Source organism: Corvus moneduloides, chromosome Z (genome assembly GCF_009650955.1).
Source record: "Corvus moneduloides isolate bCorMon1 chromosome Z, bCorMon1.pri, whole genome shotgun sequence".
Classification (NCBI taxonomy): Eukaryota; Metazoa; Chordata; class Aves; order Passeriformes; family Corvidae; genus Corvus; species Corvus moneduloides.
Window position 1 is genome coordinate 66374523 of NC_045511.1, and position 26885 is coordinate 66401407.

The following is a 26885-nucleotide window of genomic DNA, read 5'->3' on the forward strand; positions in this document are numbered from 1 at the left end:
TCAAATTCTTACAAACAATTCCACAAACACAAAAAATTGATATGAAATTTCTCTTAACAGTGAGTCCCCATATAGAGATAGTTCATGAACTTCACTAAAATGAAGTACTCTTTGGATAGGCAAAACAGCAGTGATATTTTCAGACTCTCGCAAACCAGGAAATAGTTAAGGGTGTAACTTTGCACATACTGAAAATCTATTAAAAATTTTGTCCATGAAATTAATTAACCATGCCTATGAAATTAAGCAATCTGTGTTATTTCTGTCTGACCAGGAACACTGGTTAATCATGTATTTCTCACAGGTACTGACCAGGTCTTTGCCGAGGTTACCATTTTACTTTGTTTTCATATATAATGCTTCCAAAACATGTAAACTGCATATTGTTGAACAAATCCTGCTTTATTTTACTATAATAATTAACTGTATGTGAATATATATTTCATTTACTACTTAAATCTTCCTTCCTTCCTTCCTTCCTTCCTTCCTTCCTTCCTTCCTTCCTTCCTTCCTTCCTTCCTTCCTTCCTTCCTTCCTTCCTTCCTTCCTTCCTTCCTTCCTTCCTTCCTTCCTTCCTTCCTTCCGAATTCCTTCCTTCCGAATTCCTTCCTTCCGAATTCCTTCCTTCCTTCCGAATTCCTTCCTTCCTTCCTTCCTTCCCTCCCTCCCTCCCTCCTTCCTTCCTTCCGAATTCCGAATTCCTTCCAAATTCCTTCCTTCCTTCCAAATTCCTTCCTTCCTTCCAAATTCCTTCCTTCCTTCCTTCCACCTTTTTTCTTCTTATCGCCTTAAAAACAGTGTAACAATGCAAATACTCACATTTACACCTTGTTAATCTTATTTATGGGAGTGGTTATCTGTCAGATTTCTCTCTTTTTTTTTTTTGTTAGGTTTCTTAATCTGTGTTATTTCTTGTCTGGTGACTGCTACTACTCTGACAAATTTTCCAACATTAAGTAAGAATAAATGTCGGAGACTCACAATTTTTGATTGTTTTCCTGGTTTTGATGATCAACAAAACAGTAATATTAGCATTTAAACATGGTCCATGACTATGTAAATTGGTATCTCACTGATACGTATTGGACAGTAACACCTCTTTTGCCTGCCATTTTCCAAATTGCAAATTCATGCAAATACCAAAACATCTTTACATTAATTTCTAGGTTTTATTCAATCCTAACTTATTCTTACTTATAAATGGAAGACTAAACCTGGAAAAATTGCAGGACACATTATCAGCATCTGTACAGCACCTCAGGTTGTTTCCGATTCCTCTGTACAACAATCCAAATACTCATTTAAGTCATTCTTTGTAAGCTGGAGGGCAAATTTTCACGGGAACTGCACAGCTTCATTTATTACTAAGAAAACTGCCCTTGCAGTTTTCAGATGATGAATCTCTGTGCTTTCAGATGATGAATCTCCATGCTTGATCCTGTCAAGAAAAATCAGGTGCTTAAAATCCAACAAATGATAACAAATGATAGTGAAAATAACTAAGTCTGCTCCAAAAAAATAACCTGCAGTCACACAGACAGAACTGCAGTGTCAAATTAAAAAAAATTTAAATGTATATCTGTATAATGCATCATCAGCGCAATGTAGACATGATTAGGCTGGTTTCAAATAAATTTAGGAATTGTTTAGCACAGCCCTTTGGCTTTTTCAGTCAAAATTATTGTATTGAGAAAACAGATAAATTAGCTCTGCCTTGCTATGTGCTATCATGACTAGGCTGCATCTAATACCCAGATACCTCACCATCCCTAAAGACTTCGATGCCTGTATGTGAACATGGAGACAATGCTCATTTTTCAGTAACCTGTTTCCTTCATGTTTTGCTGATAGCATATAATCAGCACCTGAAAAGGACCACCAGGGAATGACCTTCCTTTGTATGGAAGATGTCTTTCACAGATGATGTCAAGTGTGCATGGAAAGCAAAACTATTTAAACATACTCTGCTGCAATCTATCACTAGAGTAAAATGGATACATAGATTACAGTTTTATTTGCCTTGTTTAAGTACAGCAGACTGGTGCATCAGGTCTGAAAGTGCACTTCAACGAAAATGCATTACTTGCTTCTAATCTTTCATTTTATGAAAACAAAGAAATCATTAGAAACTTGGCAGAAAGTTAGTAATCTGCATTTACCTTAAATCTGGTTAAAGTCAGGCAAAGGTAGGTCTTATCTTTCATTCTTCCATTCTACTTCCAGCAGAAGGACACACTAGGCCTGGTTCATTTTAATGATGCCACCAAAAAAGCATTTCTGCAGTTGGAGATGGTGATGTACACCAGCAGTGTGGTCACACTGGCTTCTCTGTCCCCTTTAGCAGAATCCTTGAGTAGTTGACTATGCTGCTTTTGTAGCTTTCTTTTACTATAAACTGGTTTAAAATACCTATATCAGGTACCAAGACATGCATCACAACTTGAGTATTTGTAGTTCCCCGTCCCATATCCACTAAACCCTGTTACCACGAGCTCCCTCCCACATCTCTGGGCAGACAGCTGGGCCAGAAACAGTATTACAACTCTCATTTTAAATTATGCATGTCGGCTGGACCAACTAGTATGTTGTCAGTGATAAATTAGTAGGATATCAAACAGGCAGAAACTATCCCTTCCTTCTACTATTTCCAGCATTTCCTCATTATCCCAGCCCCTCTCCTATACCTAGCTCCCGACTCTTTGTCACAAGCCTTGAACTTCATTATCTTTTGGAGACCCTCACCTGTCAGTCAGATTTGACTGCAGCTGACCAACAGGTTGAAAACTATCAGGAAGAAAACAGCAGAGGATTTGGCATGCAGGCAGACCATGATCACACAGAATCTTTTCACAAGGAAAGCAGGCCAGCACTTTGCCAGCAGATTGCTGGCGAAGGTGGAAGTAAGCTATAGGACATATGTCTCTGTACTCAGGAAGGCTGAACTGGATGACACAGCCCCACATACCTACTTTCCTGTTAGCTGAGAGATTTTATTACAAGATAATGAATATACAGTGACTGTTGCAGGTGTAAGTATTAAAGTATAAATCACAATTCAGCATATAACTATATTACAATCTGCTCAGAACAATACACAGTAAAATAATACTTGCGGAAATTAACTGGTATTTAATTTGACTGTGTGGGCAGGAGTTTCAACAGAGGGAAGCAGTCTTTTGAATGTGCACATAACACATCTTCCTGCATGAGGAGATTTAGACATAGTACTGAAGTGTTAGTATTTGCAAGATTACCAGACATATCCTATGAAAAAAAATAAATTGAGATAAGTGTTGGAGTAATAGATGATGAACGTATCACAAGTCTAAAATTCTGGTGTTCAGACCAGTTGTGTTTTCAAGTTTTCCTCTGCAACAACAACTAGGAAATGTAGTCTGGCACAATGCTAGAGCTGACCTTATGCAGCAACATTTGAGTGCTGACTTAGACAAGTGGCTGGGAGAGCAGCTCCCTTTATGGAAGACACTATCAAAAGCTTTTGCTTGTTGTGAAATCATAGTAGTATGTGGGATTGTGGAAGGGTTATGTGTATGCCAAAGAGGCAGACTGAAAGGATTGTTTAAATGAGGACTGAGAGAAGACTATGTGTTTCCAAGAGCAGAAGACACACAAGGGGACCACAAGCAAAGTTACCAACTGCATTTGTCTCAAGAATGTGCTTTTCTAAATGGTCTATAAGCTTTAGAAATTGGGTAAATGTGGTGATGCGATACCTTTATTGTATTTTTATATAAGTTTTCTGTACCCCAATGGTTCATCCCTACCTTCCCCACTCCTATTCCCAGTTGGCTTCCCCCAGACCCAAGCCTCTCCCCCGGTGCTCCCTACATGGTTGTTCTCCTCCCCTTGTTCTAACTCTTTCCCTATCAATCACCCAAACCCCTCCTGTTGTTCCCGAAGGTCCAGTGTCCATCATCTGAAACCTCCCAATTTACCCTTATGTGGTCCCATCAATCCCCCGAGACCCTACCCCTCTAGATACCTCCCCCCTTGGAAATCCCCTAAACTTCGATGTCCCATTGGGGCATGTGATCCCTTTCCCTCCTCCCCTTGAGGCTATTGGCCCAAGGAAATATCTATCCTCGTCCATAGCCCTCCCTTAGAGATTTCTATTGGTCCCCAGTTAAGCCATCCCCATTGTAACACCTCCCCTTATAAGGGGTTCCCTGGAGCTGCTCGAGGCTTTGTCTCCTGTGAGTTGCTTCCAGTAGGTTTGGGTTTTCCCGTGTGGCAAGCCTCCTTGCTACTTTTTATCCTCTCCCTTGTCGGGACTGCTGACAGCCACTGTGCCTGCAGCTTCAGCTCCCGTGGGCAGAGCTGAACTCCCGAGGAGCAGCTTTAAAGCCGAGAGCCTCCAGCTGCTCCCCACTCCTGTCGCACACCGCAGGGGCTAGCCTGCGCAGTGGTCAGTGGCGGTCATTGCGACAGGTAAAAAATATCAGCTTTCATTGTTTAATAAAAAGGTAGCTAGTGCTTACAGTCAAGGAGAGAGTTTTGCAGCACAATTAGAAATTGCTACTGTAACGTGCTGGGACGCCCACAGCCATGAATGAATATGCAGCAGTCTTCTTGCCAGGACACCTGGCTACATCATAGAATTATAGAACACAATGGTTTGGGTTGGAAGTGTGTTCCTCTGGACCTGCTCCAACAGGTCCATGCCTTTCCTGTGGTAAGGACTCCAGAGCTGAATATAGAAGCCAGACGGGAAGAATCACCTTCCCCAGGCTGCTGGCCTCATGTTTTTTGATGCAGCCCAGTATGCAACTGTCTTTCTGGGTGGCAAATGCACATTGCAAGATCATGTCCCACTTTTCATACGCCAGTACCACCAAGTCCTTCTTCTCGGGGCTGCTCTGAATCCATTCACTCCCAGAGAAGTCTGGGAAGACCCTGGCTGTGCACTTGCACTGCCTGCCTATGATGAAATCTAGGGTGCTCTACCTTTGCTATCTAGACTTTAGCCTCATTTTTTTGTTTTCCGTGATTTTGGCACGTGTCAGGCACCTTCTGTGGAGCGGCTGCTGCGGGAGGGGTCCGGGCGTGAGGGGGTGCGGGCAGAGGAGCCCGACCTGGGGGGCCCAGGGGGAAGGATTCCTGTGCGGAGCCCGTTCGTGCCGGGGTGCCGCGGCGTGCGAGGCCGGGCGGGGCCGGACGGCCATTTCACCGCTGCCTCCATCCCGCCCGCCGTTGCCGCGGTGACCGGGGCAGCGGCGCCCCCGCCCCTGGCACCGCCCCACGGCCAATCGAGGGGCGGCGGCGGCCGAGCGAGTTCCCTTTGTTCAGCCATTTCGGGGGCCGGAGCGGCACCGCGCGGAACTGCGGAGGGAGAGGTCGGGCTGCTCCCTCGCCACTCCCCTGCCGCCGGGCTCTGGGATGGTGTGGGTACGTGTCCGCGTTGCGAGGGGCGGGCTGGGACGTCCTATCCCCGGTAGTCGCCGCCGGGTCCCCCGGCCGATGTCAGGGGCCTCCACGTCGCTGTTGGGCGGGGAGCCGTGGGGTCTCGGCCGTGGGCTGCCTCTTCCACTCCTACCGGGGATGGATTGGATGGAATGGATGGATGGATGGATGGATGGATGGAATGGATGGATAGGTGGGTGGATGGATGGATGGAGAGATGGAGAGAGACGGGTCAGGCAGCGGCTGGAACCTGAGGGCCCACGGCCTGGGTCCTGGGGAGGCCCCCGAGATACCCCCCAGCGTTTCCCCCGGCTCCTCCCGGTGTCACGGCTGGCGCCGTCTCTGCAGCACTGGAGAGAGCCGGAAAGTGAAAGTCGCTTCAGGATAGGGAACGTGGCCGTATTTCCTACCCTGGTTTCTGGCGCGCATGGGGTCCATGCTGTACAGATTTGGATAGGTGGGGTTTTAAATTTTTATTCCGAAATACTAGAGAGGCGAGAATTCTCGTGTTTGTCTAGTACTTTCGTTTGCATGGGAAGGTTGTTAATTTAACTGCTGGGCGGAAATTGACAATGGAACTTGTGAACCTTTTGTGGGGTGACTGTAAAAAGGACAGGAACGCTTTCTGGATTGGTATAAATGGCTTGATTAGTCCGCGAGATGTTTATCTCCTTGCTGGGAAGGTAATAATTCCTCTCACTTGACTTTCTGCTCAAGACCTGAGAAATCCTCCTACTGTGAGGATTGTTCTGCGATGTATTCAGGCCACCACAGCTTCTTAACCTGTTTGCCTGTCCTCTTGCATAGCTAAGTAGTCCTTAATGTGGCATTCGAATGCATCATAGGTGTGGTTAAATCTTTACAAAATGCACTGAACAAAAGGTTGACTTGCGTTCCTTCTGTAAATGAGTAATTGAACAGAAAAAACAGTCGTATTCCCGAACTCCTAAAAGGAGCCTTTGATAGAATTGGAAACTGAGCCCATAAGTCTTCATTCTACATCTGCTGTGTGAACTGTAATTATTTTTGAGTGATATGTGGGAGGATGGAGGAAAGGTGCTTACAACTGGGAAGAATAGTTTCTGCGTTATCAAAATTACTCTAGAATGCATTTTTCAAGATTGAGCTAACTTATGCTCAAAGCAGGATAAGACAAAAGAATAGTTATGATGTTGCAAAAACAGGGTTACAAAAGCAGTTTATTGACTGCGTTAAAGGAGGAGGGCTCTGGTTAGAATGAATATTGACTAAGGACCGTGATTACTGTTGGATACAGGCAATGACACATTTCATGGACTAATACAGGTGCAAGCACAGCTACTACATTGTGCTATGCCTTTTGACAGAGAGGTTAAAACAACATAATAATGGCTTTATGAATGTAGGCTTTTACTGGCTTATCTGACACACTTTTCTGTTATATTTCTTTAGAATCCAGTTTAGGAGTCCTTGTATGTGGGTATTCAATAAAGCAGGTATGTGTGCTTAACTTTTAGCTCCAGGGATGGAGCTACCTTTGAGTGAGGTGATAGGTATGCACAGAACTGTTCAGCAGAGTGGCAGAGCTGTGGTAGAGTATATGCTGTTCATGCTTCAGGCACACCAAGATGCTATGGCTACAAATCCTCCTTCATCGAATTCAGAATCTTTCCAGTTAAAGATTGGGGCTGAAATAAAGACTGACATTTTATCTTTGAAATGTCTTAATAATAAAGATCTTCTTTCATAGACCCAGTGTTGTTGTCAGTGTCATAAAACAAATTGTACAACAGGTCTGTGAACTTGGTATGCACTGCGCAATGCATTATTATCAAACTATGTCAGTAGCATGAAACAGGGAGGATTTTTCCTTTGTTTTTGAAAGGGTAGGACTGCTTTTTCATTACTTTCATGCCTTAAATATGTTGTTGTTGTGGTCAGTTTTGATCCCAGAAATTAATTTTACCCATTAATTTGGTTCCAAATTCTACAAACATTTAAATACATGTAACAGTAGTATGTTTCAATCACCAAATCCATTGCTTTCCACTGTTTTATATACTGATTTGGGTAGTCCAGGTAGCCTTTCTACATATATTGATAGATTTCAAACATATACTATACAATATTTTTATTGCATGTATTGTACATATATAATAATAATATGTTCATATACAGAAAGATACTAATATCGCTATATTATACAATTCATACTGAAATTATTTTAAATCTCTCATTGAAAGAGATATAGTTGTGTAGATCCACTGTTTAGCTTAGGTATGTTAGGTACAGACCTGTCATGTACATGGTGAAACACTGTACATATTTATACTTGTATACATGGATGCCTTTGAATATGGCATTTGTAATAACATTATGAAATAAACCTCCAAATGTCACTTTTAGCCTTTAGGAGGTTTTCTTTTCCAAACCAGGCTCCAGAGTGAAATTTAAACAATTTTAGAACAATTGTTTGTTAATTTCCTGTGTACTGAATGCATTTGAAATTTTGAGTTTGTGTATGTGTCTGTGTCTGTTGTATATGTCTGTCTCTATATGAGTGAAATCTCAAGGCATAAAATCAAATAAAACTTGCGTTTAAAGAAAATTTTTGGTTTTTAAACCTTGACTATAGAACAGAAAATTACTCTTAAATTATTCTCCTGTTAAGTAATTTAGTTTTGTAGAGCATTTTCTACAAGCCACTGTGAGATACCCTTAAACACTGAAAATGTGCTGCTTATGGTGAGCATGCCACTGAGTGCATTAGTTTAAATATTAGATCAGTGCTATATATGAGAGAAGGAAAGGCAAGACAAAATGTTTTTGGCAGAGAATAGAAAATAGATAGTAGGTGGTACAGAGATGCAAGAAAACTTACTGTGTTAGAATTCAAAAAGAACAGACTTGCAGAAGTAATTGTGAGACAGTACAGACCAGAAGTTCCCAAACTTACTTAGTAGGTATGTGATTATCATCAGTCACTTCTGGTATCCAGGGTCACATGCTTTTCCAACCATGCCAAACTAGAGCCTCATCTATGGCTCTTCTCCCACCTTCCCTACTGCATGTTCCTATCATTCAAGCTAGAATTGCAGTCCAATGCTCACATTTAAGCTTCCCTTTCTGTTTGTGCACCCATACAAGTTTATTCTTCATTTCAGACTTCAGTCATATCCTTTCTCCTTCACGTACATACCCATATCATCAACCTTCACCTCCAGCAAAATCAAAGTGGAACCTTGGCTTCCTCTGCATGCATGTACCTCCTTAATCCTGTTCTTCCTACTTCACCATGTCTTGGTCCTCTTCTTCTTCTATCCTGAACCAGCAGTGCAGGTCTGCATGGGGACAGCAGAGCTATTCATTATGTTGAGTGTGGGTGGTGGCTGCCGTAGTTCCTAACTGTTCCCACAGATTTTGTGGAGGCCAGGGGGGCATTGCTGTGCTGGCTGTATATGAGCAGTGAGACCCAGAAGCTGTGCCTCGGTTAAGTTTTGAATGTAGCATGGAAGGAAGCATAAGTGGCATCTGCACTACACTTTGACCACCTCTTTTACAGATAAGGAAGAAAAGTCAGTAGCAGACAGGTGTGGGAAGGCAAGAGTAATTTTCATCAGAGACTAAAAAGAGCACATCTGCTTCTTCTACCAGATAAGCTAAATCAGTGCAAAAATCTAAACAGATACTTCAGTCTGTTTTACATCAGTTTTGCTTGAGTCAATTCATCAGGGGAAAAACAAAGCCAACCTTAAATTACAATAAATTATTCTTTTGTGCAGGCAAGCCTCAAGCCATGTCTCTGGAAATCAGGAGTGACTGTAGTCCATTAAGTGTAATGTAAATAGATGAATTTGGCATAAGAGATGGAAGCTTCAGTTGTTGAACCTGGCCCACAAAAAGTAGTTAAAACCAAACAAGATGAACTTTGAGTGGGAGCTTTTGGACAAATGGGAATCACATTAAAAAGAACACAAGACTCATGTAATTGCATTCTTTACTTGCATGTAAGAAAACAGTCATTGCTAGGCAGAAAACATTGGTGTCTGAAGCAGAGATGCTTTTGGAGCCCCTTGGAAAAGGAATAGAAGTAGGTCAACTGATGACAGGAAATAACCATTTTAAACCAGTTTAAAAATACTTAATTGTTTCATTATTCTCTCTAACATAGAGAGCATGTATGCTCTTCGTGCAAATATATGTGTGTTTATATATCATATGTTCAGATGTCTTCCTGTCTTAAAATCTTTTCATCTTTAATAAGTAAGAATTTATTTGGTCATGTGATTACATTGACAAATTACTTCAGACACCCTCCTTACAAAATCTTCCATGTATCTGTAGAAGACTTTATATTGTCTCCTTGTTTCTCCACCAAAAACTGGGTAACACACTGTAACCTCAAAATTCTTTGCTTCTGGAGAATCCCCTATTTCCCCAGGAGATAACTGTTGGTTTTTGAACCAATGAGTACTTGTAATATATTTTACAATCTGTGATGATAGTATGTTTTTCAGTTTAGCAAGGAATCCTATCAGGTTAAGCATTGTCTATTCCAGTGATTCTCTTAATTTCTTGGTGATTACACAGAATCAAAATAGCAAACAAAAATTAAATACAGCACAATTGGCAATACTTGTAGCGTCCCTCATTTGCATTGTACATTTCAAGATACTCTTGTTCTGGTTGCTACTTCCACTTGCAGTCTTTTCAGATGTGGGGTGGAAAAAATGATGCTGATGAGGGGATTCTAGGTTAATCTTGCCTATAACCTCCACAGAGTTCAGCTGTTGTGTGGATTGTTTTGTTTGTTGTTTCTATTTTTATTTTTATTAATTGCTTTATGATGTTTTAAAGATGAAATATTTCACTTAGATATGAGAAAATTAATTACTATATGAAGCTGCATTTTTTAATATTTTCCCAGTTGAGAATACGAATTTTTGTATCAGCACATGAGTTTGAGAATCATCAGATATTGAGGATACTGTCCTTGCTTTGTTTCTTTTGTTCCAGGTAACAGGGATAATGGATCATAATGAGTCTTTGATAATTTTAGCTCCATTGGGGTGAGATTCTCTCTCTCTCTTTTTTTTTCTTGTTTTTTTAAAGGTTAAATGAGATAGCAGAGGCTACCTTTTGATGATCTCACTGTAGGTAATAATGGTTTGGGTAATAATGCAGATTTAATTGAACATAAGGACAATTTCTTTGCCACAATTTTTTCTTGGAGCTTAGGAGAAAGAGTATACCCATGGGACCAAATAACTACCCTGAATTGTGTGAGGGCATACAAGTTGTACTTAAACTGTGGTGGAAATTTTAAATGTTGGCCTGTGAATTATTCGTCATCTGACTTGCTATTTTCACAGATAAAATGTGACACTTATATATATGTTTGGTTCTGATGTAAAATTCTACAGGTAGAAAGAGCAATAATAGAAAATAATATTTGTATTTTTCTTCATATTTTCTTCTTGCTCTTGTTTTATCAGAGATAATAGCAGAAGCTGTAAGAGTTAGAATTAAGTGTGATACAGTGATAAGTAAGGTGAGACATTAAAAATTAATTTGAGAGTTTGATATCTGTGATAAAATATTACACGTCAGAAGGAATTCTAGAAAAGGTGCTGTAGTACATGGTTTTGTGCTCTGCAACATCCCTTCTAGTGTCTTCTGTGGAGCTTACAAAAAGGTACCTCAAGTTCAGAGTGGTTAGATATAGTGTAATATTTTCATTGCAATTTAATCCTTGGGTCCTCCAGAAGATGATATCAATGTAAGATAATAAAATTCATTACTCTACTGCATCAGTACTGTGTAGATTAATTACTTCAGCCCTGCTAGGGCCAGGTAGGTCTGAAAGAAGGCAAACAAATTTTTACTTCAGTGAAGCTCAGCTGTCCTGTTTACATTTTCAGTAAGTGTTAATTAGAGAGAACAATTTATTATACAAACGTCCTTTCAGATTATGCTAATTTAGTTATGTGTTTGAAACTGACCTCAGATTTCCTCAGTTAGACTTTTAAGTTCAATTTTGAAATCCTGAAAAAGTATTAAAAATCAACATTGGTCTTATCTATACTGAACAGCTTTAACTCTCTTGGTGTTAAACCATCAGGCAAGACCAAGTTTTATGAAAATGTTTTTATTTGTGTATAAGACACCTTGTTTATAAGACATTCAATACATTGTCAAACAGTCAGGTTTGTTATTGAAGATAATTTGAAAGAAGTTAAAAAAACCTGGCTGCCATATTATGCAGAAAATTGCTCAATTTTTTTTTGCAATTTAATATGTCATTTTATACTTAATTTTCAGGTATGGTAGTGCCCAGAAGCTCTACATATAAGGCTCTAATGTGTCGGGCATGTAACGAAACAGCCTTTTCTGCATACCATTTACAACTGAATGACAAAACAGAATATAAATGTTTTCCAGTAGGCAAATACAGGGAGAATGAGAAGTATGAGAGAGACTTAAGACCTCTGTGAACATTTCACCTAAGGAGAATTTCCACATAAAAAGTGAGAAAGGGCAGAAAGTATCTTGGAATGCTTTTTGTATTACACATTTTAAAGGGCATCATATGACAAAGCATGGTGCAGGTCAATAAATTGATTCTCAAGGTGAAGATCATAAAATCACTAGCAGGAAAAAAAGCCTATATTCTGCATTATGATAATGTATAAGAACTGTTATATAGGGGAGAGGTGTTAATTTATTCTTTTGGCTATACACAGTTCAGCCTGTAACTGTAGTTTCAACTCTTCATAGCTTTATGTTTCATGTAGTGGTTGCATACTTTTTAAAGACAAAGATGATTTGTAGAATGCCAGTAAGTTTATTTAGTGGAGTTGGTGAAGTGATTTGCCACCAGTTTTTATGAAAAACGTATTTTAAGTGGCCTTCAATTTATTAAATGACCTGTGCATTTAAGACAGATTGAATTATTTTAAATTACAGTTTCTCCACTAAATAAATTTCTTTTATCTTTGGGCGAGGGAAAAAGAAAAGCAAACCTTTAAAACCCTTGAATTTTTTTTTTATTGGTTGTTTTGTTTATAGCATTTCAAGGGAATTCATTTACATATGTATCATTTAGAATAAGGAACTGATCACAGCAGCTAGTCTCTGATTCAAATACATTCTGATATCCTTCACAAACCAACATATAAGTATTTAAATGACTAAAATATTGAAAACTTATGACTTAAGAATTACAATTAGATTCTTCATCTAATTGCATTTTTACATGTTCAGATTCTTTCAGTCTACCTCACTTTTCTAACCCGAACGCATAATGTACTTCTAATTTAATTTTTTGTTTCTAATGTTTCTTCTTTCATGAAATGCTGCATTTGAACCAGAAGGACGTAAAAGAATTGCTAAGGGGGCTGGTAGCAAGTTGATTAAGGCTGCATAAAACTGCTCAAGGAATTTTATGTGATCATTCATCTGTACAATAACAGTCTCTATCTGTGCATTAACAGCAATGTAGCCACTTCAGCACAGGAGCTTTAGGTAAGGTGAATTACTTGCATTCAGATTTGCTTGCAATTTCCTTTACACTGGTTCAATATTGTTTCAAAACTGATCTAACAGCTACAGTTGAGAGGCTAGAAATGAGAGAATACAGTAAGAATTAAACTGTTACACTTTTGTTTTTAAATTGCTTCCTATATTTGTGCCTTGTTTTAACTAGACAGTATAAGTCCACCTGTCTACTTGTAATTATTCAGTGCTCTCTTAACATCCGTTGCTGAAAAGGGCCATGAAGATCTGTGTAGAACAATTCTTTAGGTTTTATTCTGTGATATCTGTTGGCTTCAAACTATAACAACTTGAATATCTTGTTTAATTGGAAGTCTGAGACCTCTCTAAAACCTCATCTTCAGATGTCATATCCAAGAGCATTAATATGCTTAAACTGAAAAAGTTAAAGCATTCTTCCACTGGTTATTTCTACTGGATATTCAGTGTGCATCTATTAATGGAAATAGTCTTCGCTCTTAAGATTATGCTGCTTTCCTTGCCACAATATGCAGTCAGTTTTATTGCTTTGGTCAAATGAAAACTGGAAATCTTCTTTAGGAATTTTTAATATTGTTTTAATTTGTATTAATAATGTGTCTTCAATAAGACAGACATTTCTCTGTTCTTCTGTAGTTGTCTCACAAAATTTCTGTCAAGTTAATTTTGAAGCACTTGGATCATACTGTTCGTTGTATTAAACAATAATAAATTCAGCTCATATAATTACTTATCTGAAAATATTGATGTTCAGAGAAGGCAAAAACATTGGTTTTGATGTGTCTGCAAATTCCACTGTTTATATAGATGCAGGAACAGTTTGGGGGTGGCAGTACTTCTGCCTTTATTTACTCCCTTGTTTATCTGAGGCTTGAGAAACAAGGATTGTGCAGTCATTCTTTAGCATTCTCATTAAGATCAGTAAGTCCTATTTGCTTATTTACCATAAGAGTTTTGCTTCTTTGGTTAGGGTGGTTAGGGTATCATCCTTTTGTTTATGTGTATGATTGGAGCAGTTGACTGCTCCCACTGAGGAACACATTCTCTTTTGGAGGGAGCTTCATTCCAGATCAGTAATTATTTCCTCACTCTTTTCCATGAGAATGTAGTTTCTTTATATTTATCTGACATTAGAGATTAGAGAACACCCTGTACTCAGGCTCACTGGGTAAGACCGAATTCCAGTTTCTTTCTGAAGGTTTGTAAATCTTCTTCCACTAGTGTACCTGCCAGCTCGTCTATGACTCCACCCATAAATCCCTATGCAGGACAGATACCTGCTTACTGGAGACATGCAGGGACTAATAGAAACTGAAATACTGCCATTTCCTTGAGGCAACAGCATCTTAAGAACCTTAGATAAGCCACTCACTGCAGTAAGGAAATTGATCAGCTATGCAGGGAAGAATACACTAGCATTCTATTACAATAACCAGAGATAATGATTTAGCCAGCACTGTTGCTGTCAGTATTGCACATATCACCAAAGCACCAGTGTTGTCACCAATGACAGATCAGACAGTGGTAGTGTCACTGACAGTCGCATGTCTTAGTGCATGTTCTGTGTGTAAAGGTTTTAAAACACATGGAGTGTTCAGAAAAAGTCTGGGAGGAAAGTAGGTGAGTGTGTGGTTCTGAATTATGTGTATCCTGGGATGCAAGGTATTTTGCCAAGAAGTAAAAATAAAACCTAATCCTGATTAATCAGGTCTTAAGGCTCCCAATATAATTTTTGTCTTGAACCCTGTACTGAATTCCTAATTATGCCTGATGGCCTTTCCAGAGGAGACTTCTCAGTTTTTTGAGGCTTCCTTTGTACTCATTTCTTTACAGTTGGTTTCTTTCCAGTGAGTGCATACCATGAAAAGACAGTGGTCTGATTTAAACAGTGTAAAATAACTAATTTTAGTAATTTAAATTGGAAGGTCAAAAGATTTAATTTTGTGTATTTGGTTTTAACTTAGCTTTTCCACAATAGATCATTTTTACCTCATTTATGCATCAAAACTTACTTACAAATAAATACGCCACTTGACGTGTATTTGTTACCTCTTTCTACTAGCAAAAGGTCTTCAGCACCTTTACAAGTTCTGTATCTTATTTAATGAGATTCCTAATTTTTACCTTCTAATGTATTATTATTGTTTATGATTGTTAAGATAGTGTTGTACAAGAAGGAATTTAAATTTGTGAACTGTTTCATGGGGAATATATACTTTTTAATATACATTTTGCTCTAAACTTGGTTGGTTTATAAGTGCCTACATTTTGACAACAGTTGGAGAACTTAGATGTATTTTAGTTCATCATGGTGCAGACATTTTCAAAATTATCTTAAAAACAGATCACTGCTTACTTAGATTAAGTTTTTTTAATAATTGTGAGTAACTTAATTTTAAATAAACAATGCATTCTTTTCAGGGCCAAGAACTTCCCCAAATTTGGCACTATCCCATGATGAGGTGTTATCTCCTTTACGTTTGCTGGTTTTAGTAGCAGAGATGACTTTGTCTGCAAACATTACTGAAAAAGAAGAGCAATGGATGTAAATCACGTGCCTGTGCCTGTCTGTCTTGGCTGAGCCATGTGAGAGGAACGGGCACCATGGAGTCTCTCACTGTATGACTTTCTTTCCAAGATTTGCAGGGGCTAGAACCACCTTTTCAAGCATGCAGTAAGTCAAAAGAGGAATCTTGCATCTGTTAGTGTCTTTATTTTTATTAATCTCTGTTAGTTGATAAGAATGAATGCATAACTGAAGGAAAGTGAATGCTAGAATTTCAGGGACTGCATCTTTTTTCACAGTCTTATACCCATCCAGGTATAAGGATTTTTTAAGCCGTGACTTCATTTTTAAGTTATATCTGCTACTTGTCTCAGATGTTTTCAGAAGTCTGCATTCTGATCTGTCATGAGGAACAGGTTCCAAAGCTGTGTATCATTTTGATTTTTATCTGCATCTTGAGGAAGCCTGAATTACTAATTAGAAAAACAGAAGTTCAGCAAAAATCCTCCAGCAGACGTCAGTTGCTTTGCCTCCTACAGCTCAGAGAAAGAAATCTTACTCTATACTTTAAGTAGGGAGTAGAATAGGGTTCATGTGCACTTGACACTAACCATGTTTAAAAGAGTTTTAAGCTGGCAAAAATTGCATGCTGGATTTCAGACATGAAATTTGACAGTAGAGGTTTAAATAAAACTGGGCTCTCAAGAATGATGCCTTTAATCCTTTGTACACCCACTTACTCCCTTTACTAATTTCGATTTCAGCTGATTGATCTGGTATTTTCTGTCACAAATTCATGAGGTGATGTTTTTCTCAAACAGCTCTCCATTTGGTCTTAGATTGTTTTCTGACTGCCACCATTAAAAGCATGTCTAGATACTGCTGTTGTAGTATCCAACATGTGTGATTTCAGTGGGGCAAATCATTAGCCGCACACTATTTTTCCACTTGGTATCTCTAGCTGTGGAAATGAAATTATCATAGAATCATCAAGATTGGAAGGGACCTACAAGATCATCTAGTCCAACCATCCATCCAGCACTACTACTGTCACCCCTAAACCACTAAACTACATCACCCAGTGCCAAGTCCAGTTGCCTGTTGAACACCTCCAGGGATGGTGACTCCACCACCTCCCTTGGCAACCTGTTACAATGCTTGATCACCCTAATAGTGAAAATTTTTTTCTAATGTCAGAATCTCTCCGGTCTCAGCTTAAGATCATTTCCTTTTGTCCTCTCATACTGGTACCTTTGAAGAAATGGTGCATCCTTGTCTAGATTAATTGATCAAAGGCATTTTAAATCTAGAGATCTTTGCAGTTTTGCACTGTCTACTACTTTATTCAGCTGGACTTTTCATGAATTACAAGAATGGTATTCCATCCTGCATTCCATCAATCCTTGATTTCTAAAGCAGAATTCAAAATCAAAATGCTTCTGATGATGTTCTAGTTGGTGAAAGCTTGACAGGTTTTCGTCCCTGCAGCTGAAAATGTTACGTATCTTATTTAGCCCATGAACAGCAAGAGATTTGGGTTTCAGTTTTGACCTGTACATAGGCCTGTGCTATATGTTGGTGTTTGTTACCCTAATTTGAATTAAGTCTTACTTGTTCTACAAAACAAGAAATGTTAGTGCATGCTGAGGCCAGCGATCCATTTTATCCGCAATGGTGTGATGGTTTTGTACCTTCATATATATGGAAACTGTATTGCTGTGCTCTTTCCTCTATGCTCGTTTGATGCATGAGAAGCAGAGGTATTCATTAAATAAAGAGGGAATGTACTTCTTGTCAGTAGAGTGGAATTACAGGCTGTCAGTTTATCCTGAGTACTGTTTCATCTGTTCGATGGGATTCCACGGCGTAGGCTTTTACAGACATTATCTGCAAAAAGAAATACTGCTCCTCACCTTTGAGAAAAGAAACCGTGAAATCGTGGATGGTGATTGCAACAATAATGAGCTCTCCCTTTCACACAGGCAACAGTGTAACAGATTTCATGAGCAGATATGTTATTGTAACTGTAGATATGCTTGGAAAAAGTCTATCATCAAACTGATGGCATTCCATGGACAGCAAATCACATTACAGGTTTATTTGCCTTGAATATTGAAATGCCAGTGTTCCATTATGAGGTGTTGTACTGTTGGAACATTTGTATACATACACAATTTCTAGTTTCATATACAACATAAGACAAAACGAATTCTGGCTAGAATTGTCTCAGGAGAGTAGAAAGCTAACATAATATCTCTCAGTTTCTTCAGCTTCTTATTCTACTCCTAGACCTACTGACCAGAGAAAGTGAATAACAGTAGGAAATAATGGTCAATTAATGGTACACAAGTCTGAAGTTATATTACCTGAAAGCCCATACATTTGCTGCTTTGAATGTTAATTGTATCAATGAAGCAAATTCTTAGTTTGCTACATCCACAAAACTTTTTTCTTTATTCCAAGGCTTATGATTATATGGTGAATCATGTTGAATTCTTTTTATCTTCTGCTAGGTGGTTTTCCTCTTGGCCTTTTGTCATCTAATGTGACATTGAAGAATCTTTAAAAATGGGGGGTTTTTTGCAACCGTTGTTACCAGGAAAAGATTCCACTCCTGCATTTGGCAACTTAATATCCTTTGTGCCAGTCTTAACCACAAAGTTCTACCTTCAACAGAATTACACTTGCAATAGTGGATTGGGTAGTGTTGCATTAAAAAACAGTAAGCTTACAGCCTTTTTTGGCTCCCATTTTTATACAACTCAACACAAATATGAAGTAATGTTGAGATCCCATCTTAAAAATATTTTTCTGAAGTTTGCTTGGGCTTCTGTTTAAAACAATCCTTCTATCATAACCAATCAGCTCTGGAAAAGTAGAAAATTAATTTCATGGATGTTTCAGTCAGGAACACAAAATCCTTTCAAACTGTCTTCAGTCTCCTTAGTACCCTCTCTGGTGCTTCGCAGGGTTAAAGTGTCTTCTTCTTCAAATTAATTGTTGTGTAATAAATACTGATCTTGTATCGTACGGCTGAACTCAAAGACTGCACCAAATGTTTTAGAATGGATGCTCATTTGATATGTTGGATGTGAGGACTATCAGTATTTTTTTAAAGTGAAAACTTAGGGCACATCTCCAGGCACAAGGCATTGCAAAATAGTACAGCAGTAGCTATTCTGCATGAGCTCCTTCACATAGACACATTTATTCTGTGTTATGAGAGCTTTTCTTCTGCTTAGCTTAATCTACATCACTCTTAGCTTGACATAAAAGGGTTTAAACAGAAAGCTATTGTGGAATATCTGTTATTTCCTCTGTGCATGCAGTCCTATGCAGAGAAACACTATAAGCAGTTTGTGTGGAAATTCAGAAGCCTGGATTTTAGCAACTGATTGAATGATTGATTACCATTAATAAGTACCAATATTACAGGTTAAAATGCCTGAATTTTATGACAAGAAGGTTGCTATTAGAATTCTCTCAAAATTAGAAAAAAAATCCAATTTTACCAGTGGAATAACACTGAACAGTCGGAAAAATTTTCTCAAGGGTAAAGTAGCTGAAACTGTCTAACAGTTCTGAAATGATGACTATTTTGAGAATTAATATTTATTAGAGAATAATTATTTGAAACTAGTTTCAAAACCACTGGCAGTGACAAGTTGTAGTTCCAAATATACAGCTTGGAGACTATCGCATTTGAGGGATGGGACATTTTCCTAGCAGTGCAGATCTCAGGTTTTTTTCTGATTGATTATTGGGAGGGATTTGCACCAGTCTCCTGTTTCTTTTTTAAGTGCACTGAGACTATGGAGCGATGGGGTGGGTATTCTATAATGAATCTCCTATTTGTTCTGTCTATATGTGTTTTGAGTATCATCTATCAATTAATACATGTTGCTGATCAGAAACCAGATTCTAATCCAAGTTCCTGTTAGTATCTGTTTACAACATAATGAAAAGCAACAAGAGAGATTAAAAGACATAGCATCAAATACACTCTAATGTGATGGTAAGGACACTTAGCAGAAAAAAAATTGGGTTAATCACCTTAGGAAGAAGCAAGAATCAAATCCTGTCTCATGCATTCACAGCTACTACTCTGAAAAAACCTGGATTTTGAATCGTGTAACAGCGGTACATATGGTAGTCATTTATTTTTTTCCTTGTATGCCATGTATGTGTCATTTCAGCGTGAATTAATGGGGAATTCTGAGAGAAAAATGGAAGAGAAACTGAAACAGACAACGGAAGATAATTTCTTGTAGGCTTGTTGTGGACACTTAAGTAGCAAACTGCAAGGTCTTTGAAGAGAGAAATATATTAAAGATATAGGTTAGTGTTTGGGCTTGTAATTGTTTTGTTTGTTTGTTTCAATATTACACATTGTGATAACAGTGGATTATGGCTAGTGCATGACTTCTGAAGTCTGCATAACAGAGAAATCAAATTTTAGCCTCAGCATTTGTGCAAGAGTTCTGTCTTCAAAGAACTTCTGTAATCTTAACATTTATAGATGAAGTGTGTCAAATTCAGTTCTGCTGCATTTTGCTGATCAAGTGGGATGAACCAGGCTGTGTTTTGGAGGGTAGTGTTTAGTTTAGCATTGATTCTGATTTCTTTTCTATACAAGAAGATTCTTGCTTGGGGAAAACAGATAGTAGAAAACAAAAAAGGCAAAGCATACATATATAAATACAAAGCATACAGAAATAAACAATTTTCTGGGGGGGTTTTTTCTGTAATGCTTTCAACCTGAAGTTTTTTTTCTTGGCTCAGTCAAATTGTTTTGACTTCTTTTGCTTCCTTACATAATTTGAAGGACTAGAGATAGGTTCCTCCTTAGGTTTCATATGTAGAAGCTAAAGGAGACACCTCATCTTGCAGAATATCTTCTCATCTTGATAATGTCTCATAAATTATTCTCACCTATCTTAGAGGATGATCATGTAAAGCACTTAGATGTCTCCACTAGAGGTCTTCTGTAGAGGCTCCCAGTCATACTTCAATTTGTAGGCCTTTTTCTCTCCTTTTCATTGCAGAAAGTGGAAATTCTTACCAGGATTGAATTCTAGTTACATTCTTGGAAAGGAAGCCTACGTTATTCTTAGTTATGGATCCATGGCGTTCTTCTCTAGCTGTTCTTTCCTGTTCTGTATCTCACCCTTCCTTTCTGATCACTTCCCTTGTTTCCCATCTTTAATGTTGTTCTTGAGCACACTTGGTTTCCAGATATTAGACACATATAATCCTTGTGTCATAATTTCTGAATAGTAACTTTTGAAGCTCTAATCAAGTTCAAACAAACTTGACTGAAGTGGGACAGAAGTCTCAAAGAAAAATCAAGTTTCTACAACCTTATTGCTAAGGCGCAGTTAGGGGCATGAGGCTCACGTTAGCTCTTCCTTGATTTGCTGGACTTCAGCTTTCACGTGTTCCAACTATGCATGCATCCCAGAAAGATGTCTCCTGCCCACACAGTGTGACCCATTAGCATCAGTTTTAGTGGTCTGGGTCAAAATCCTTGTTTTGACATGTTCCTGTACTAGAGGGAAACCAGTGGAGATTCACCCTGATCACAAAAATCTCATGTAAATCTTGTGCCCATTCTTTCCTAGTAAATGGTGGCATGTCTTTATGTACCTACCTTACTGACTTCATCTTGGTTAGGTGCTGTAAACTCTCAAGAGGTGCTCAGCTTTTGTAGTCTCCCAGAAAGTCCTTTGATAATTACAGCAGTTGCTAAAATAGAAGAGCTTAATAAATATATCCCATTATTGGGGTTTTTTTCATAAGCTGTTTTTGTTCTCTCCATTGACTTTATCTTGTATGCTATGCAGCATACTTCTCTGCTCCTTACTCCAGTGTGCATTCTTTCCTGGTTCATCAAAATGTCTCTTTCACTGTACTCATCCACATATGTAGTATAAGTACACTACCTGTCTTCTTGCCTATGATGGCTCCTTTTGCTGTTTCGTTGGAGACAAAATCAGTATTGCATTGTCTCCTTCAAGAATAGCATCACATAGTAATAGAAGGAAAATTAGCTAAGAACACTTCTTAGCACCTGAGACTGGACAGGTGACTGTCAGTGTTGGGGAGGTGAGACAAAGAGCCACATAGCAAATAACCTGGGATGCATCCTTAGGAATCAGTATTGATCCCTGTCCTCAATGCCTCTGAACAGTTGTTACGGCTGAGATGTGTAATGTTCAGACTGAGTTCTGTACTGCAGCAGAAGCAGTAGAAACTAGTTTTCATGTCAAGTGAGGTGCTTACAAACACAGTGACTAAAAGTAAGATAATAAAAAACCAGGGAATTACTGGCTTTCATTTTCCCGTTTTAGACCAGTTTTAAACAGCACGTATTCTTTCTCGTTAGGATAGGTATAATACATTAAAAAATCTATATACATACATGTGTAATGCATATTTTACATATATACATGTGTATATATGTATCTAAATTTTTAATTTTAACCTGAGATCTCCCCTGATATATTTTGGGGCTAAGTTTAAGGTACGGTAGGTATTCAAAACAGTTTCTTTTGAGTTTGCATGCCCCAGCCTCCCCCTCCTTCCCCGCGTACTTAGTCCTGTTCCCTCTTTACACGTGGAATTGGGAACATCTGAGATCTGCTCAGTACTCAGACAAATGACGCAGAAGTGCAGCAGGTACCACGTTCGTGACACCGGTGTCTACTTTCGCGCCCGCACTTCTCCGTGGCGGGAGCCTCTGCACTCTGCCGGGCGCTGCCCCAGGGGGCTGGGCCGCGCCCGGGGTGCCCCTTCGCCCCTCGCCTGTCGCGTTCGCTGGAGGTTTCCGTCTATTCTCGGGCGGGCGGCATGGGCTCCCCGTTTCCCGTCGGCCAGGATTGAGGTGCTCGCGTTCTGTCGCCCGCAGGCTGCTGGCAGTGTGGGACGCACCGGGGAAAGGCGGACGGCGGCGCCGGCAGCCCCGAGGCGGCCCGGGCGGGCGGAGCCGTGCCCGGCGCTAGGACCCAGCAGGACGCGAGGCGACTCTTCGGGCCGGATCACAAATTCGTCGTGACTCAGTCTCTGCTCGGCGCGGAGGCAGCGGGAGCAGGTCGGTGTCCTACGTCTATCCGGCGGCTGCTGGGGTGCGTGGGGGCACGAGAGCCGGAGCGGACCGAGCACTGCCGCGCCCCTTCCCCGGTCCGGCCTTCCTTCCTCTACGCCCGCCCCCGCCCGGGCCCTGCCGCGCCGCCAACCGCGGCCGCCTGTTGTCTGCTGTTTTCCAGACAGCCAAGATGGAGTACGAGTGGAAGCCCGACGAGCAGGGGCTCCAGCAGATCCTGCAGCTGCTCAAGGAGTCCCAGTCCCCGGACACCACAACGCAGAGAGCCGTGCAACAAGTATCCTTGGCCGAGGCTTGCGGGGCCCCGAGAGTGGGCCGGGGGCGGCCGAGGGCGGGCGGGGGGGAGCGTGGCCTGCGCGGCAGCGGGGCCGGCGCTGCGGCAGCCGGGCCTCCTCGGCCGCGGAGCCGCCGCAGCGCGGGGGGCCGAGCCCTGGCCGGGGCGGGTGGCGTGGCGCGGCGTTTGAACCGTCGAGGTGGGCCGCGGGGCCGTCTTCACCCGGGGGGCACTGGGCACCTGTTGCGAGCCCGGAGCCAAAGGCCGCGTTGGGCTTGGCCGTTGGGGGATTTTTTTTTTTTTTTTTTTTTAAATTTGTTTATATATTTTCAAAGCCTGTGCTTTGTTTCGTCTCCGCCGATATCCGCCGCTCTTTCGGATTCCCCCGCCCAGCCCCGAGGGCGGCCGGGCGGGAACGGGGCCTTCGGCCCGGCGGGTGCCGCCGAAGGGGCCGGGGGTGCCCTGCGCGGTGTGCCTGCTGTCCCCGCGGCAGGGCGGGGGCGAGGAGGGGCCTCTCGAAATAATCTGGCGCCGGGAATCGAGGTGAAAGCCGTAGCTGGTGGGGGTAGTGCCGCTGGCAGAGCCTCTGCCTGCCCGCCCTCGTGGGCCTGCTGGCTCTGACACTGCGCAATTTGGTACCTGGTGAGGATGTTTTTATTTGCCTGGAAGCCTGATCCTGAAACTGTGCTCGTTAAAATTCACGAAAAAGGGGAGCTCTATAGCAGTGGCTTCTTGTGCTGCTTTGCAGTACATTTGGTGTTGGTGTTGTGGATTGTTGGGGGTTTTTACCCTCGCCCCTCCCCCCCCTCTCCCTCCCCTCCCCCCCCCCCCGGGTCACTCTTGATTGTAGAAGTAATGAGTAGCAAGGTTTTAAGGAGCAAGGATTGAGAAAGCAAAACGTTAAAATTAAGACTAATAGAAGCACAGGCCTTAAAAAATAAAGCCTCATCTATTGTCTCCTGCTCCTTGAGCTAGCCATAAGTGCTTTGAAATTTATAGAAGTGCTGAAATTCTATGAAGGATGTGAGTTTGTTATCTGGATCCCTTTTTATTTAAGGCATTTTCTTGAAGGTTTCCACAGAAAGCAACAGAATTTATTTAAGTAGGTAAGAACATATGCGTGTCTGTATATATTTATATTAAGTGTTTAGCTTTAAGCCAAATTTGCTCCACTTCTAGACTTTTGTAGCAAATGCAGTGCAGATCAGGAAGGCTTCTGCTCCTGTCTGAAAGGTGAAGGTCCATTTCATTTTGATCATCTTGTTCTTTCAGCTGTGTTCCAAATTTTTAAAATGTGATTGCTTTCTTCAAAAAATCCTGAGCAGGAGAGTCCAAAGAAGTAGTGTTCTGATAATGCCCCAAGCTTAAACCGGTGCTCGTTTGTATTTAAAATACCAAAGTGTTTATAGGACCAGTGTTTATGGTGTAGCTGTAGTGTAAAATTATATTTTAAAGCTTTGCTTCAAGTAATTTAATTACGTCTGGTTTGTTTATTGAACTATAGCATCATATATGCAAGATGGGCAGTGTAAGTGATGCTGGGTGTCTTAATGATGTATAGAACTTGACCTTAGTCAAGTCCTTTGAATAGTCTTTTCAACTGATGCTTGAAATTCTTTTTAAGTGGTAGTGAAAACTCCGTGCTGTGTTGATACCTGTTCTTTCTAGTAGGTCCTCATATGTTGGCTTGTAAAGGTTGGAGAAGTGGGATAGTTTTAGCAGCGTATTGTACATCAGTTTGGGAAAATGGTCTAATACAGGCCGTGTCCTATAATCTAAAAAAAAAAAATTAAAAAAATTTATGCATGTCCTTTGAGACACACACACACGAAGTTGTGATGTCTTTTGTATTGCAGAATGCTGTTTAGTAGGATGTCCAAGAAGGGTTGTGATTAATGGTTTCGAATTTAAAGTACACTTAGTCTCTATTTTTTGGTAGAAAAATCAAAAAAACTATGTGTTTATTCTGTAATGCTGTTTCTTTATGATCCTGTTTTAGCACACTTGGGTGTTTTGATGTCAAATACAATGAAGTGGGCAGTATAGGTTAGCTAAAATCCTTTGCTAGTAAAGATATGAATTGGTATGGTTTCAGATATTTTTCCAATTAAGTTATTGTATGTTTCATGGAATAAAAAAAGAAAAGTTAAGTGGGTGAAGAAGTTGTTAAGAAAAATAGTCTAAGAGCTGGTCTTCATTTTTTAGACCAAGTAAGTGTTTTCTCATTAAGTTTCTGTTAAATACTGCTCTTTCTGTTCTTTCTTCTTCTTTCTGATACTTTTTGATCCATTTGAATACACAGTTGTTGGTAATGTTCAGCTGCCTGTTTCAGTGATATTGCTTTATAGATATTTTTAAGGATCTATTAATTTTTATGTCTGTCCATGGATTATTCTTTTAGACTTCCCCATAACTAAAAGCTATTGCTTCAGTAAGAAAATCACAGAAACTGTTTTTAGGTTGTTCATATTCTGTATATCGTGAGCTTATAGTCACAGCTGGTTGAAGTGATGTAGCAGTACATAACGAATATAACAACCTTTGTATCCAGAAAGCTGTAAATGTTGTATGTAAAGATTCAACTTTCCTTAACAGTTTCTCTCTTCAGAAACTAGAACAACTCAATCAGTATCCAGATTTCAACAACTACCTGATTTTTGTTCTTACAAAGTTGAAGTCTGAAGGTAAGTTGTGAGATAGTGACTGTTTTATTTTACTTTTCTTTGCCTTTAAAAAAAAATTATATTATTAAGCTTCAAAGAAATAGAAAGCTGACTCTAGTCAGTTTGCTGGTTGGTTGAGCTCCATACTTACGCACTTGGGGGTCTTTGTGGGGAAAAAATCTGATAACTTACCAGTACTTGCAGTATCAGCCTTAGAATGGAATCCATTCTAAATGTCCTATGAAATCTTCTGAGAAATGTTAGAGTGTCATACCTCTATTGGACTGCAGTGAAGTTGGGGAATAACTGTGATGAATCATGACTGTATACATTATAAAACATACTGCTAAGTTCAATTATCATAATTATCTCCATAGTAATGAGACTGCTAAATACTTTGAAGACTACATATTTAGAGTTGTCCAAAGACGTCTGTCATAATCTTCACTCTGAAGTTTTAATTGTAGCAAGATACAGTTAGAAATCAATCATGTTGTTTTATTGTTATGGACATTACAGTACAGGCTGTATATGGCATAGTGTGTACCCTCTACCAGTCGGTAAATTCAGCCAATTCCTTTGTGATCAGGTTGCATGAAAGATTATCTTTTCCTTGTACTACAGCTATTGTTTTGAGATGTCTTTGATAGAAAAACAAAATTTGTTTCAAGATCTCTTTAGCACATCTGTCTTCTTTACATTTGTTTGTAATCATTGTGTTTGGTTGTTTGGGTTGTTTTCTAGGTTTTTTTCCTTTAGTGTTCTGCTACTAGTACTTTTTCTGCCATTTAGTGTTTCAAAACTTTGTTTGTGAATGCTTGCTTTTTACCCTTTGATTTTACTTTTGTGTGGCCCTGTAATGTTCAAAGAATTGTCAAGAACATTTTTCTACATTTTAACTACTGGTTTGGTTGTATCAGCTTACTTCAGGAGGAGAGAAATGGAGAGGAGTAAAGTATGTTTTCCTGTTTGAAGGTTAGAGTACATCTCAGTGCTTTTGTATGTTCTCTGTAGGAAGTCGCCTGTAAAGTCCTGGGGGAGTGCCTTAAGTCTGAGAGCGTTTTCAAGACTTAAGTCAGGCAGGATACTGAATCTTTGAGTAGGGCACCAGTGTAGGTACACCATGTCCTTTATACCATTACCAGAAAAATGAAAAGCAAAGCAATTCCAGTAGTGGGATATGGAATCTGTACAAAGGATGTGACAAGAGGGATGTTTCACTTCTTTTTTTTTTGTCCATGAATTTGTTTTCTGACACTAACCCAACTTGCTAATTTCCCTTTCTTCATTCACTATTTGAGCCTCAGGTTCTAGATTGTCACAGATGTTTGGTGTTTAGTGGTGTGTCAGGATCTCCCTAACAGAACTATTTCAGTTATTCAGTAGTCATCTTTTCCCTTCCTAATG

At 39.9% G+C, this 26885-nt stretch overlaps 1 protein-coding gene across 3 annotated transcripts in view; it reads left to right on the forward strand.

Annotated features, from left to right (window-relative positions):
- Nucleotides 1-5293: 5293 nt before the first annotated feature.
- TNPO1 (transportin 1) overlaps nt 5294-26885 on the forward strand; it is a 74206-nt gene continuing 52614 nt past the window's right edge. The window contains exons 1-4 of one of the 3 annotated variants that reach the window (XM_032095441.1): nt 5294-5406; nt 22347-22529; nt 22705-22818; nt 25424-25499. In XM_032095441.1, coding sequence (XP_031951332.1) covers nt 22714-22818; nt 25424-25499 — 181 coding nt within the window. In that variant the 5' untranslated portion in view covers nt 5294-5406; nt 22347-22529; nt 22705-22713. Of the gene's footprint in view, nt 5407-22161; nt 22530-22704; nt 22819-25423; nt 25500-26885 lie in introns of those variants that run through there. The other 2 variants (XM_032095438.1, XM_032095440.1) reach the window with 2 other exon arrangements.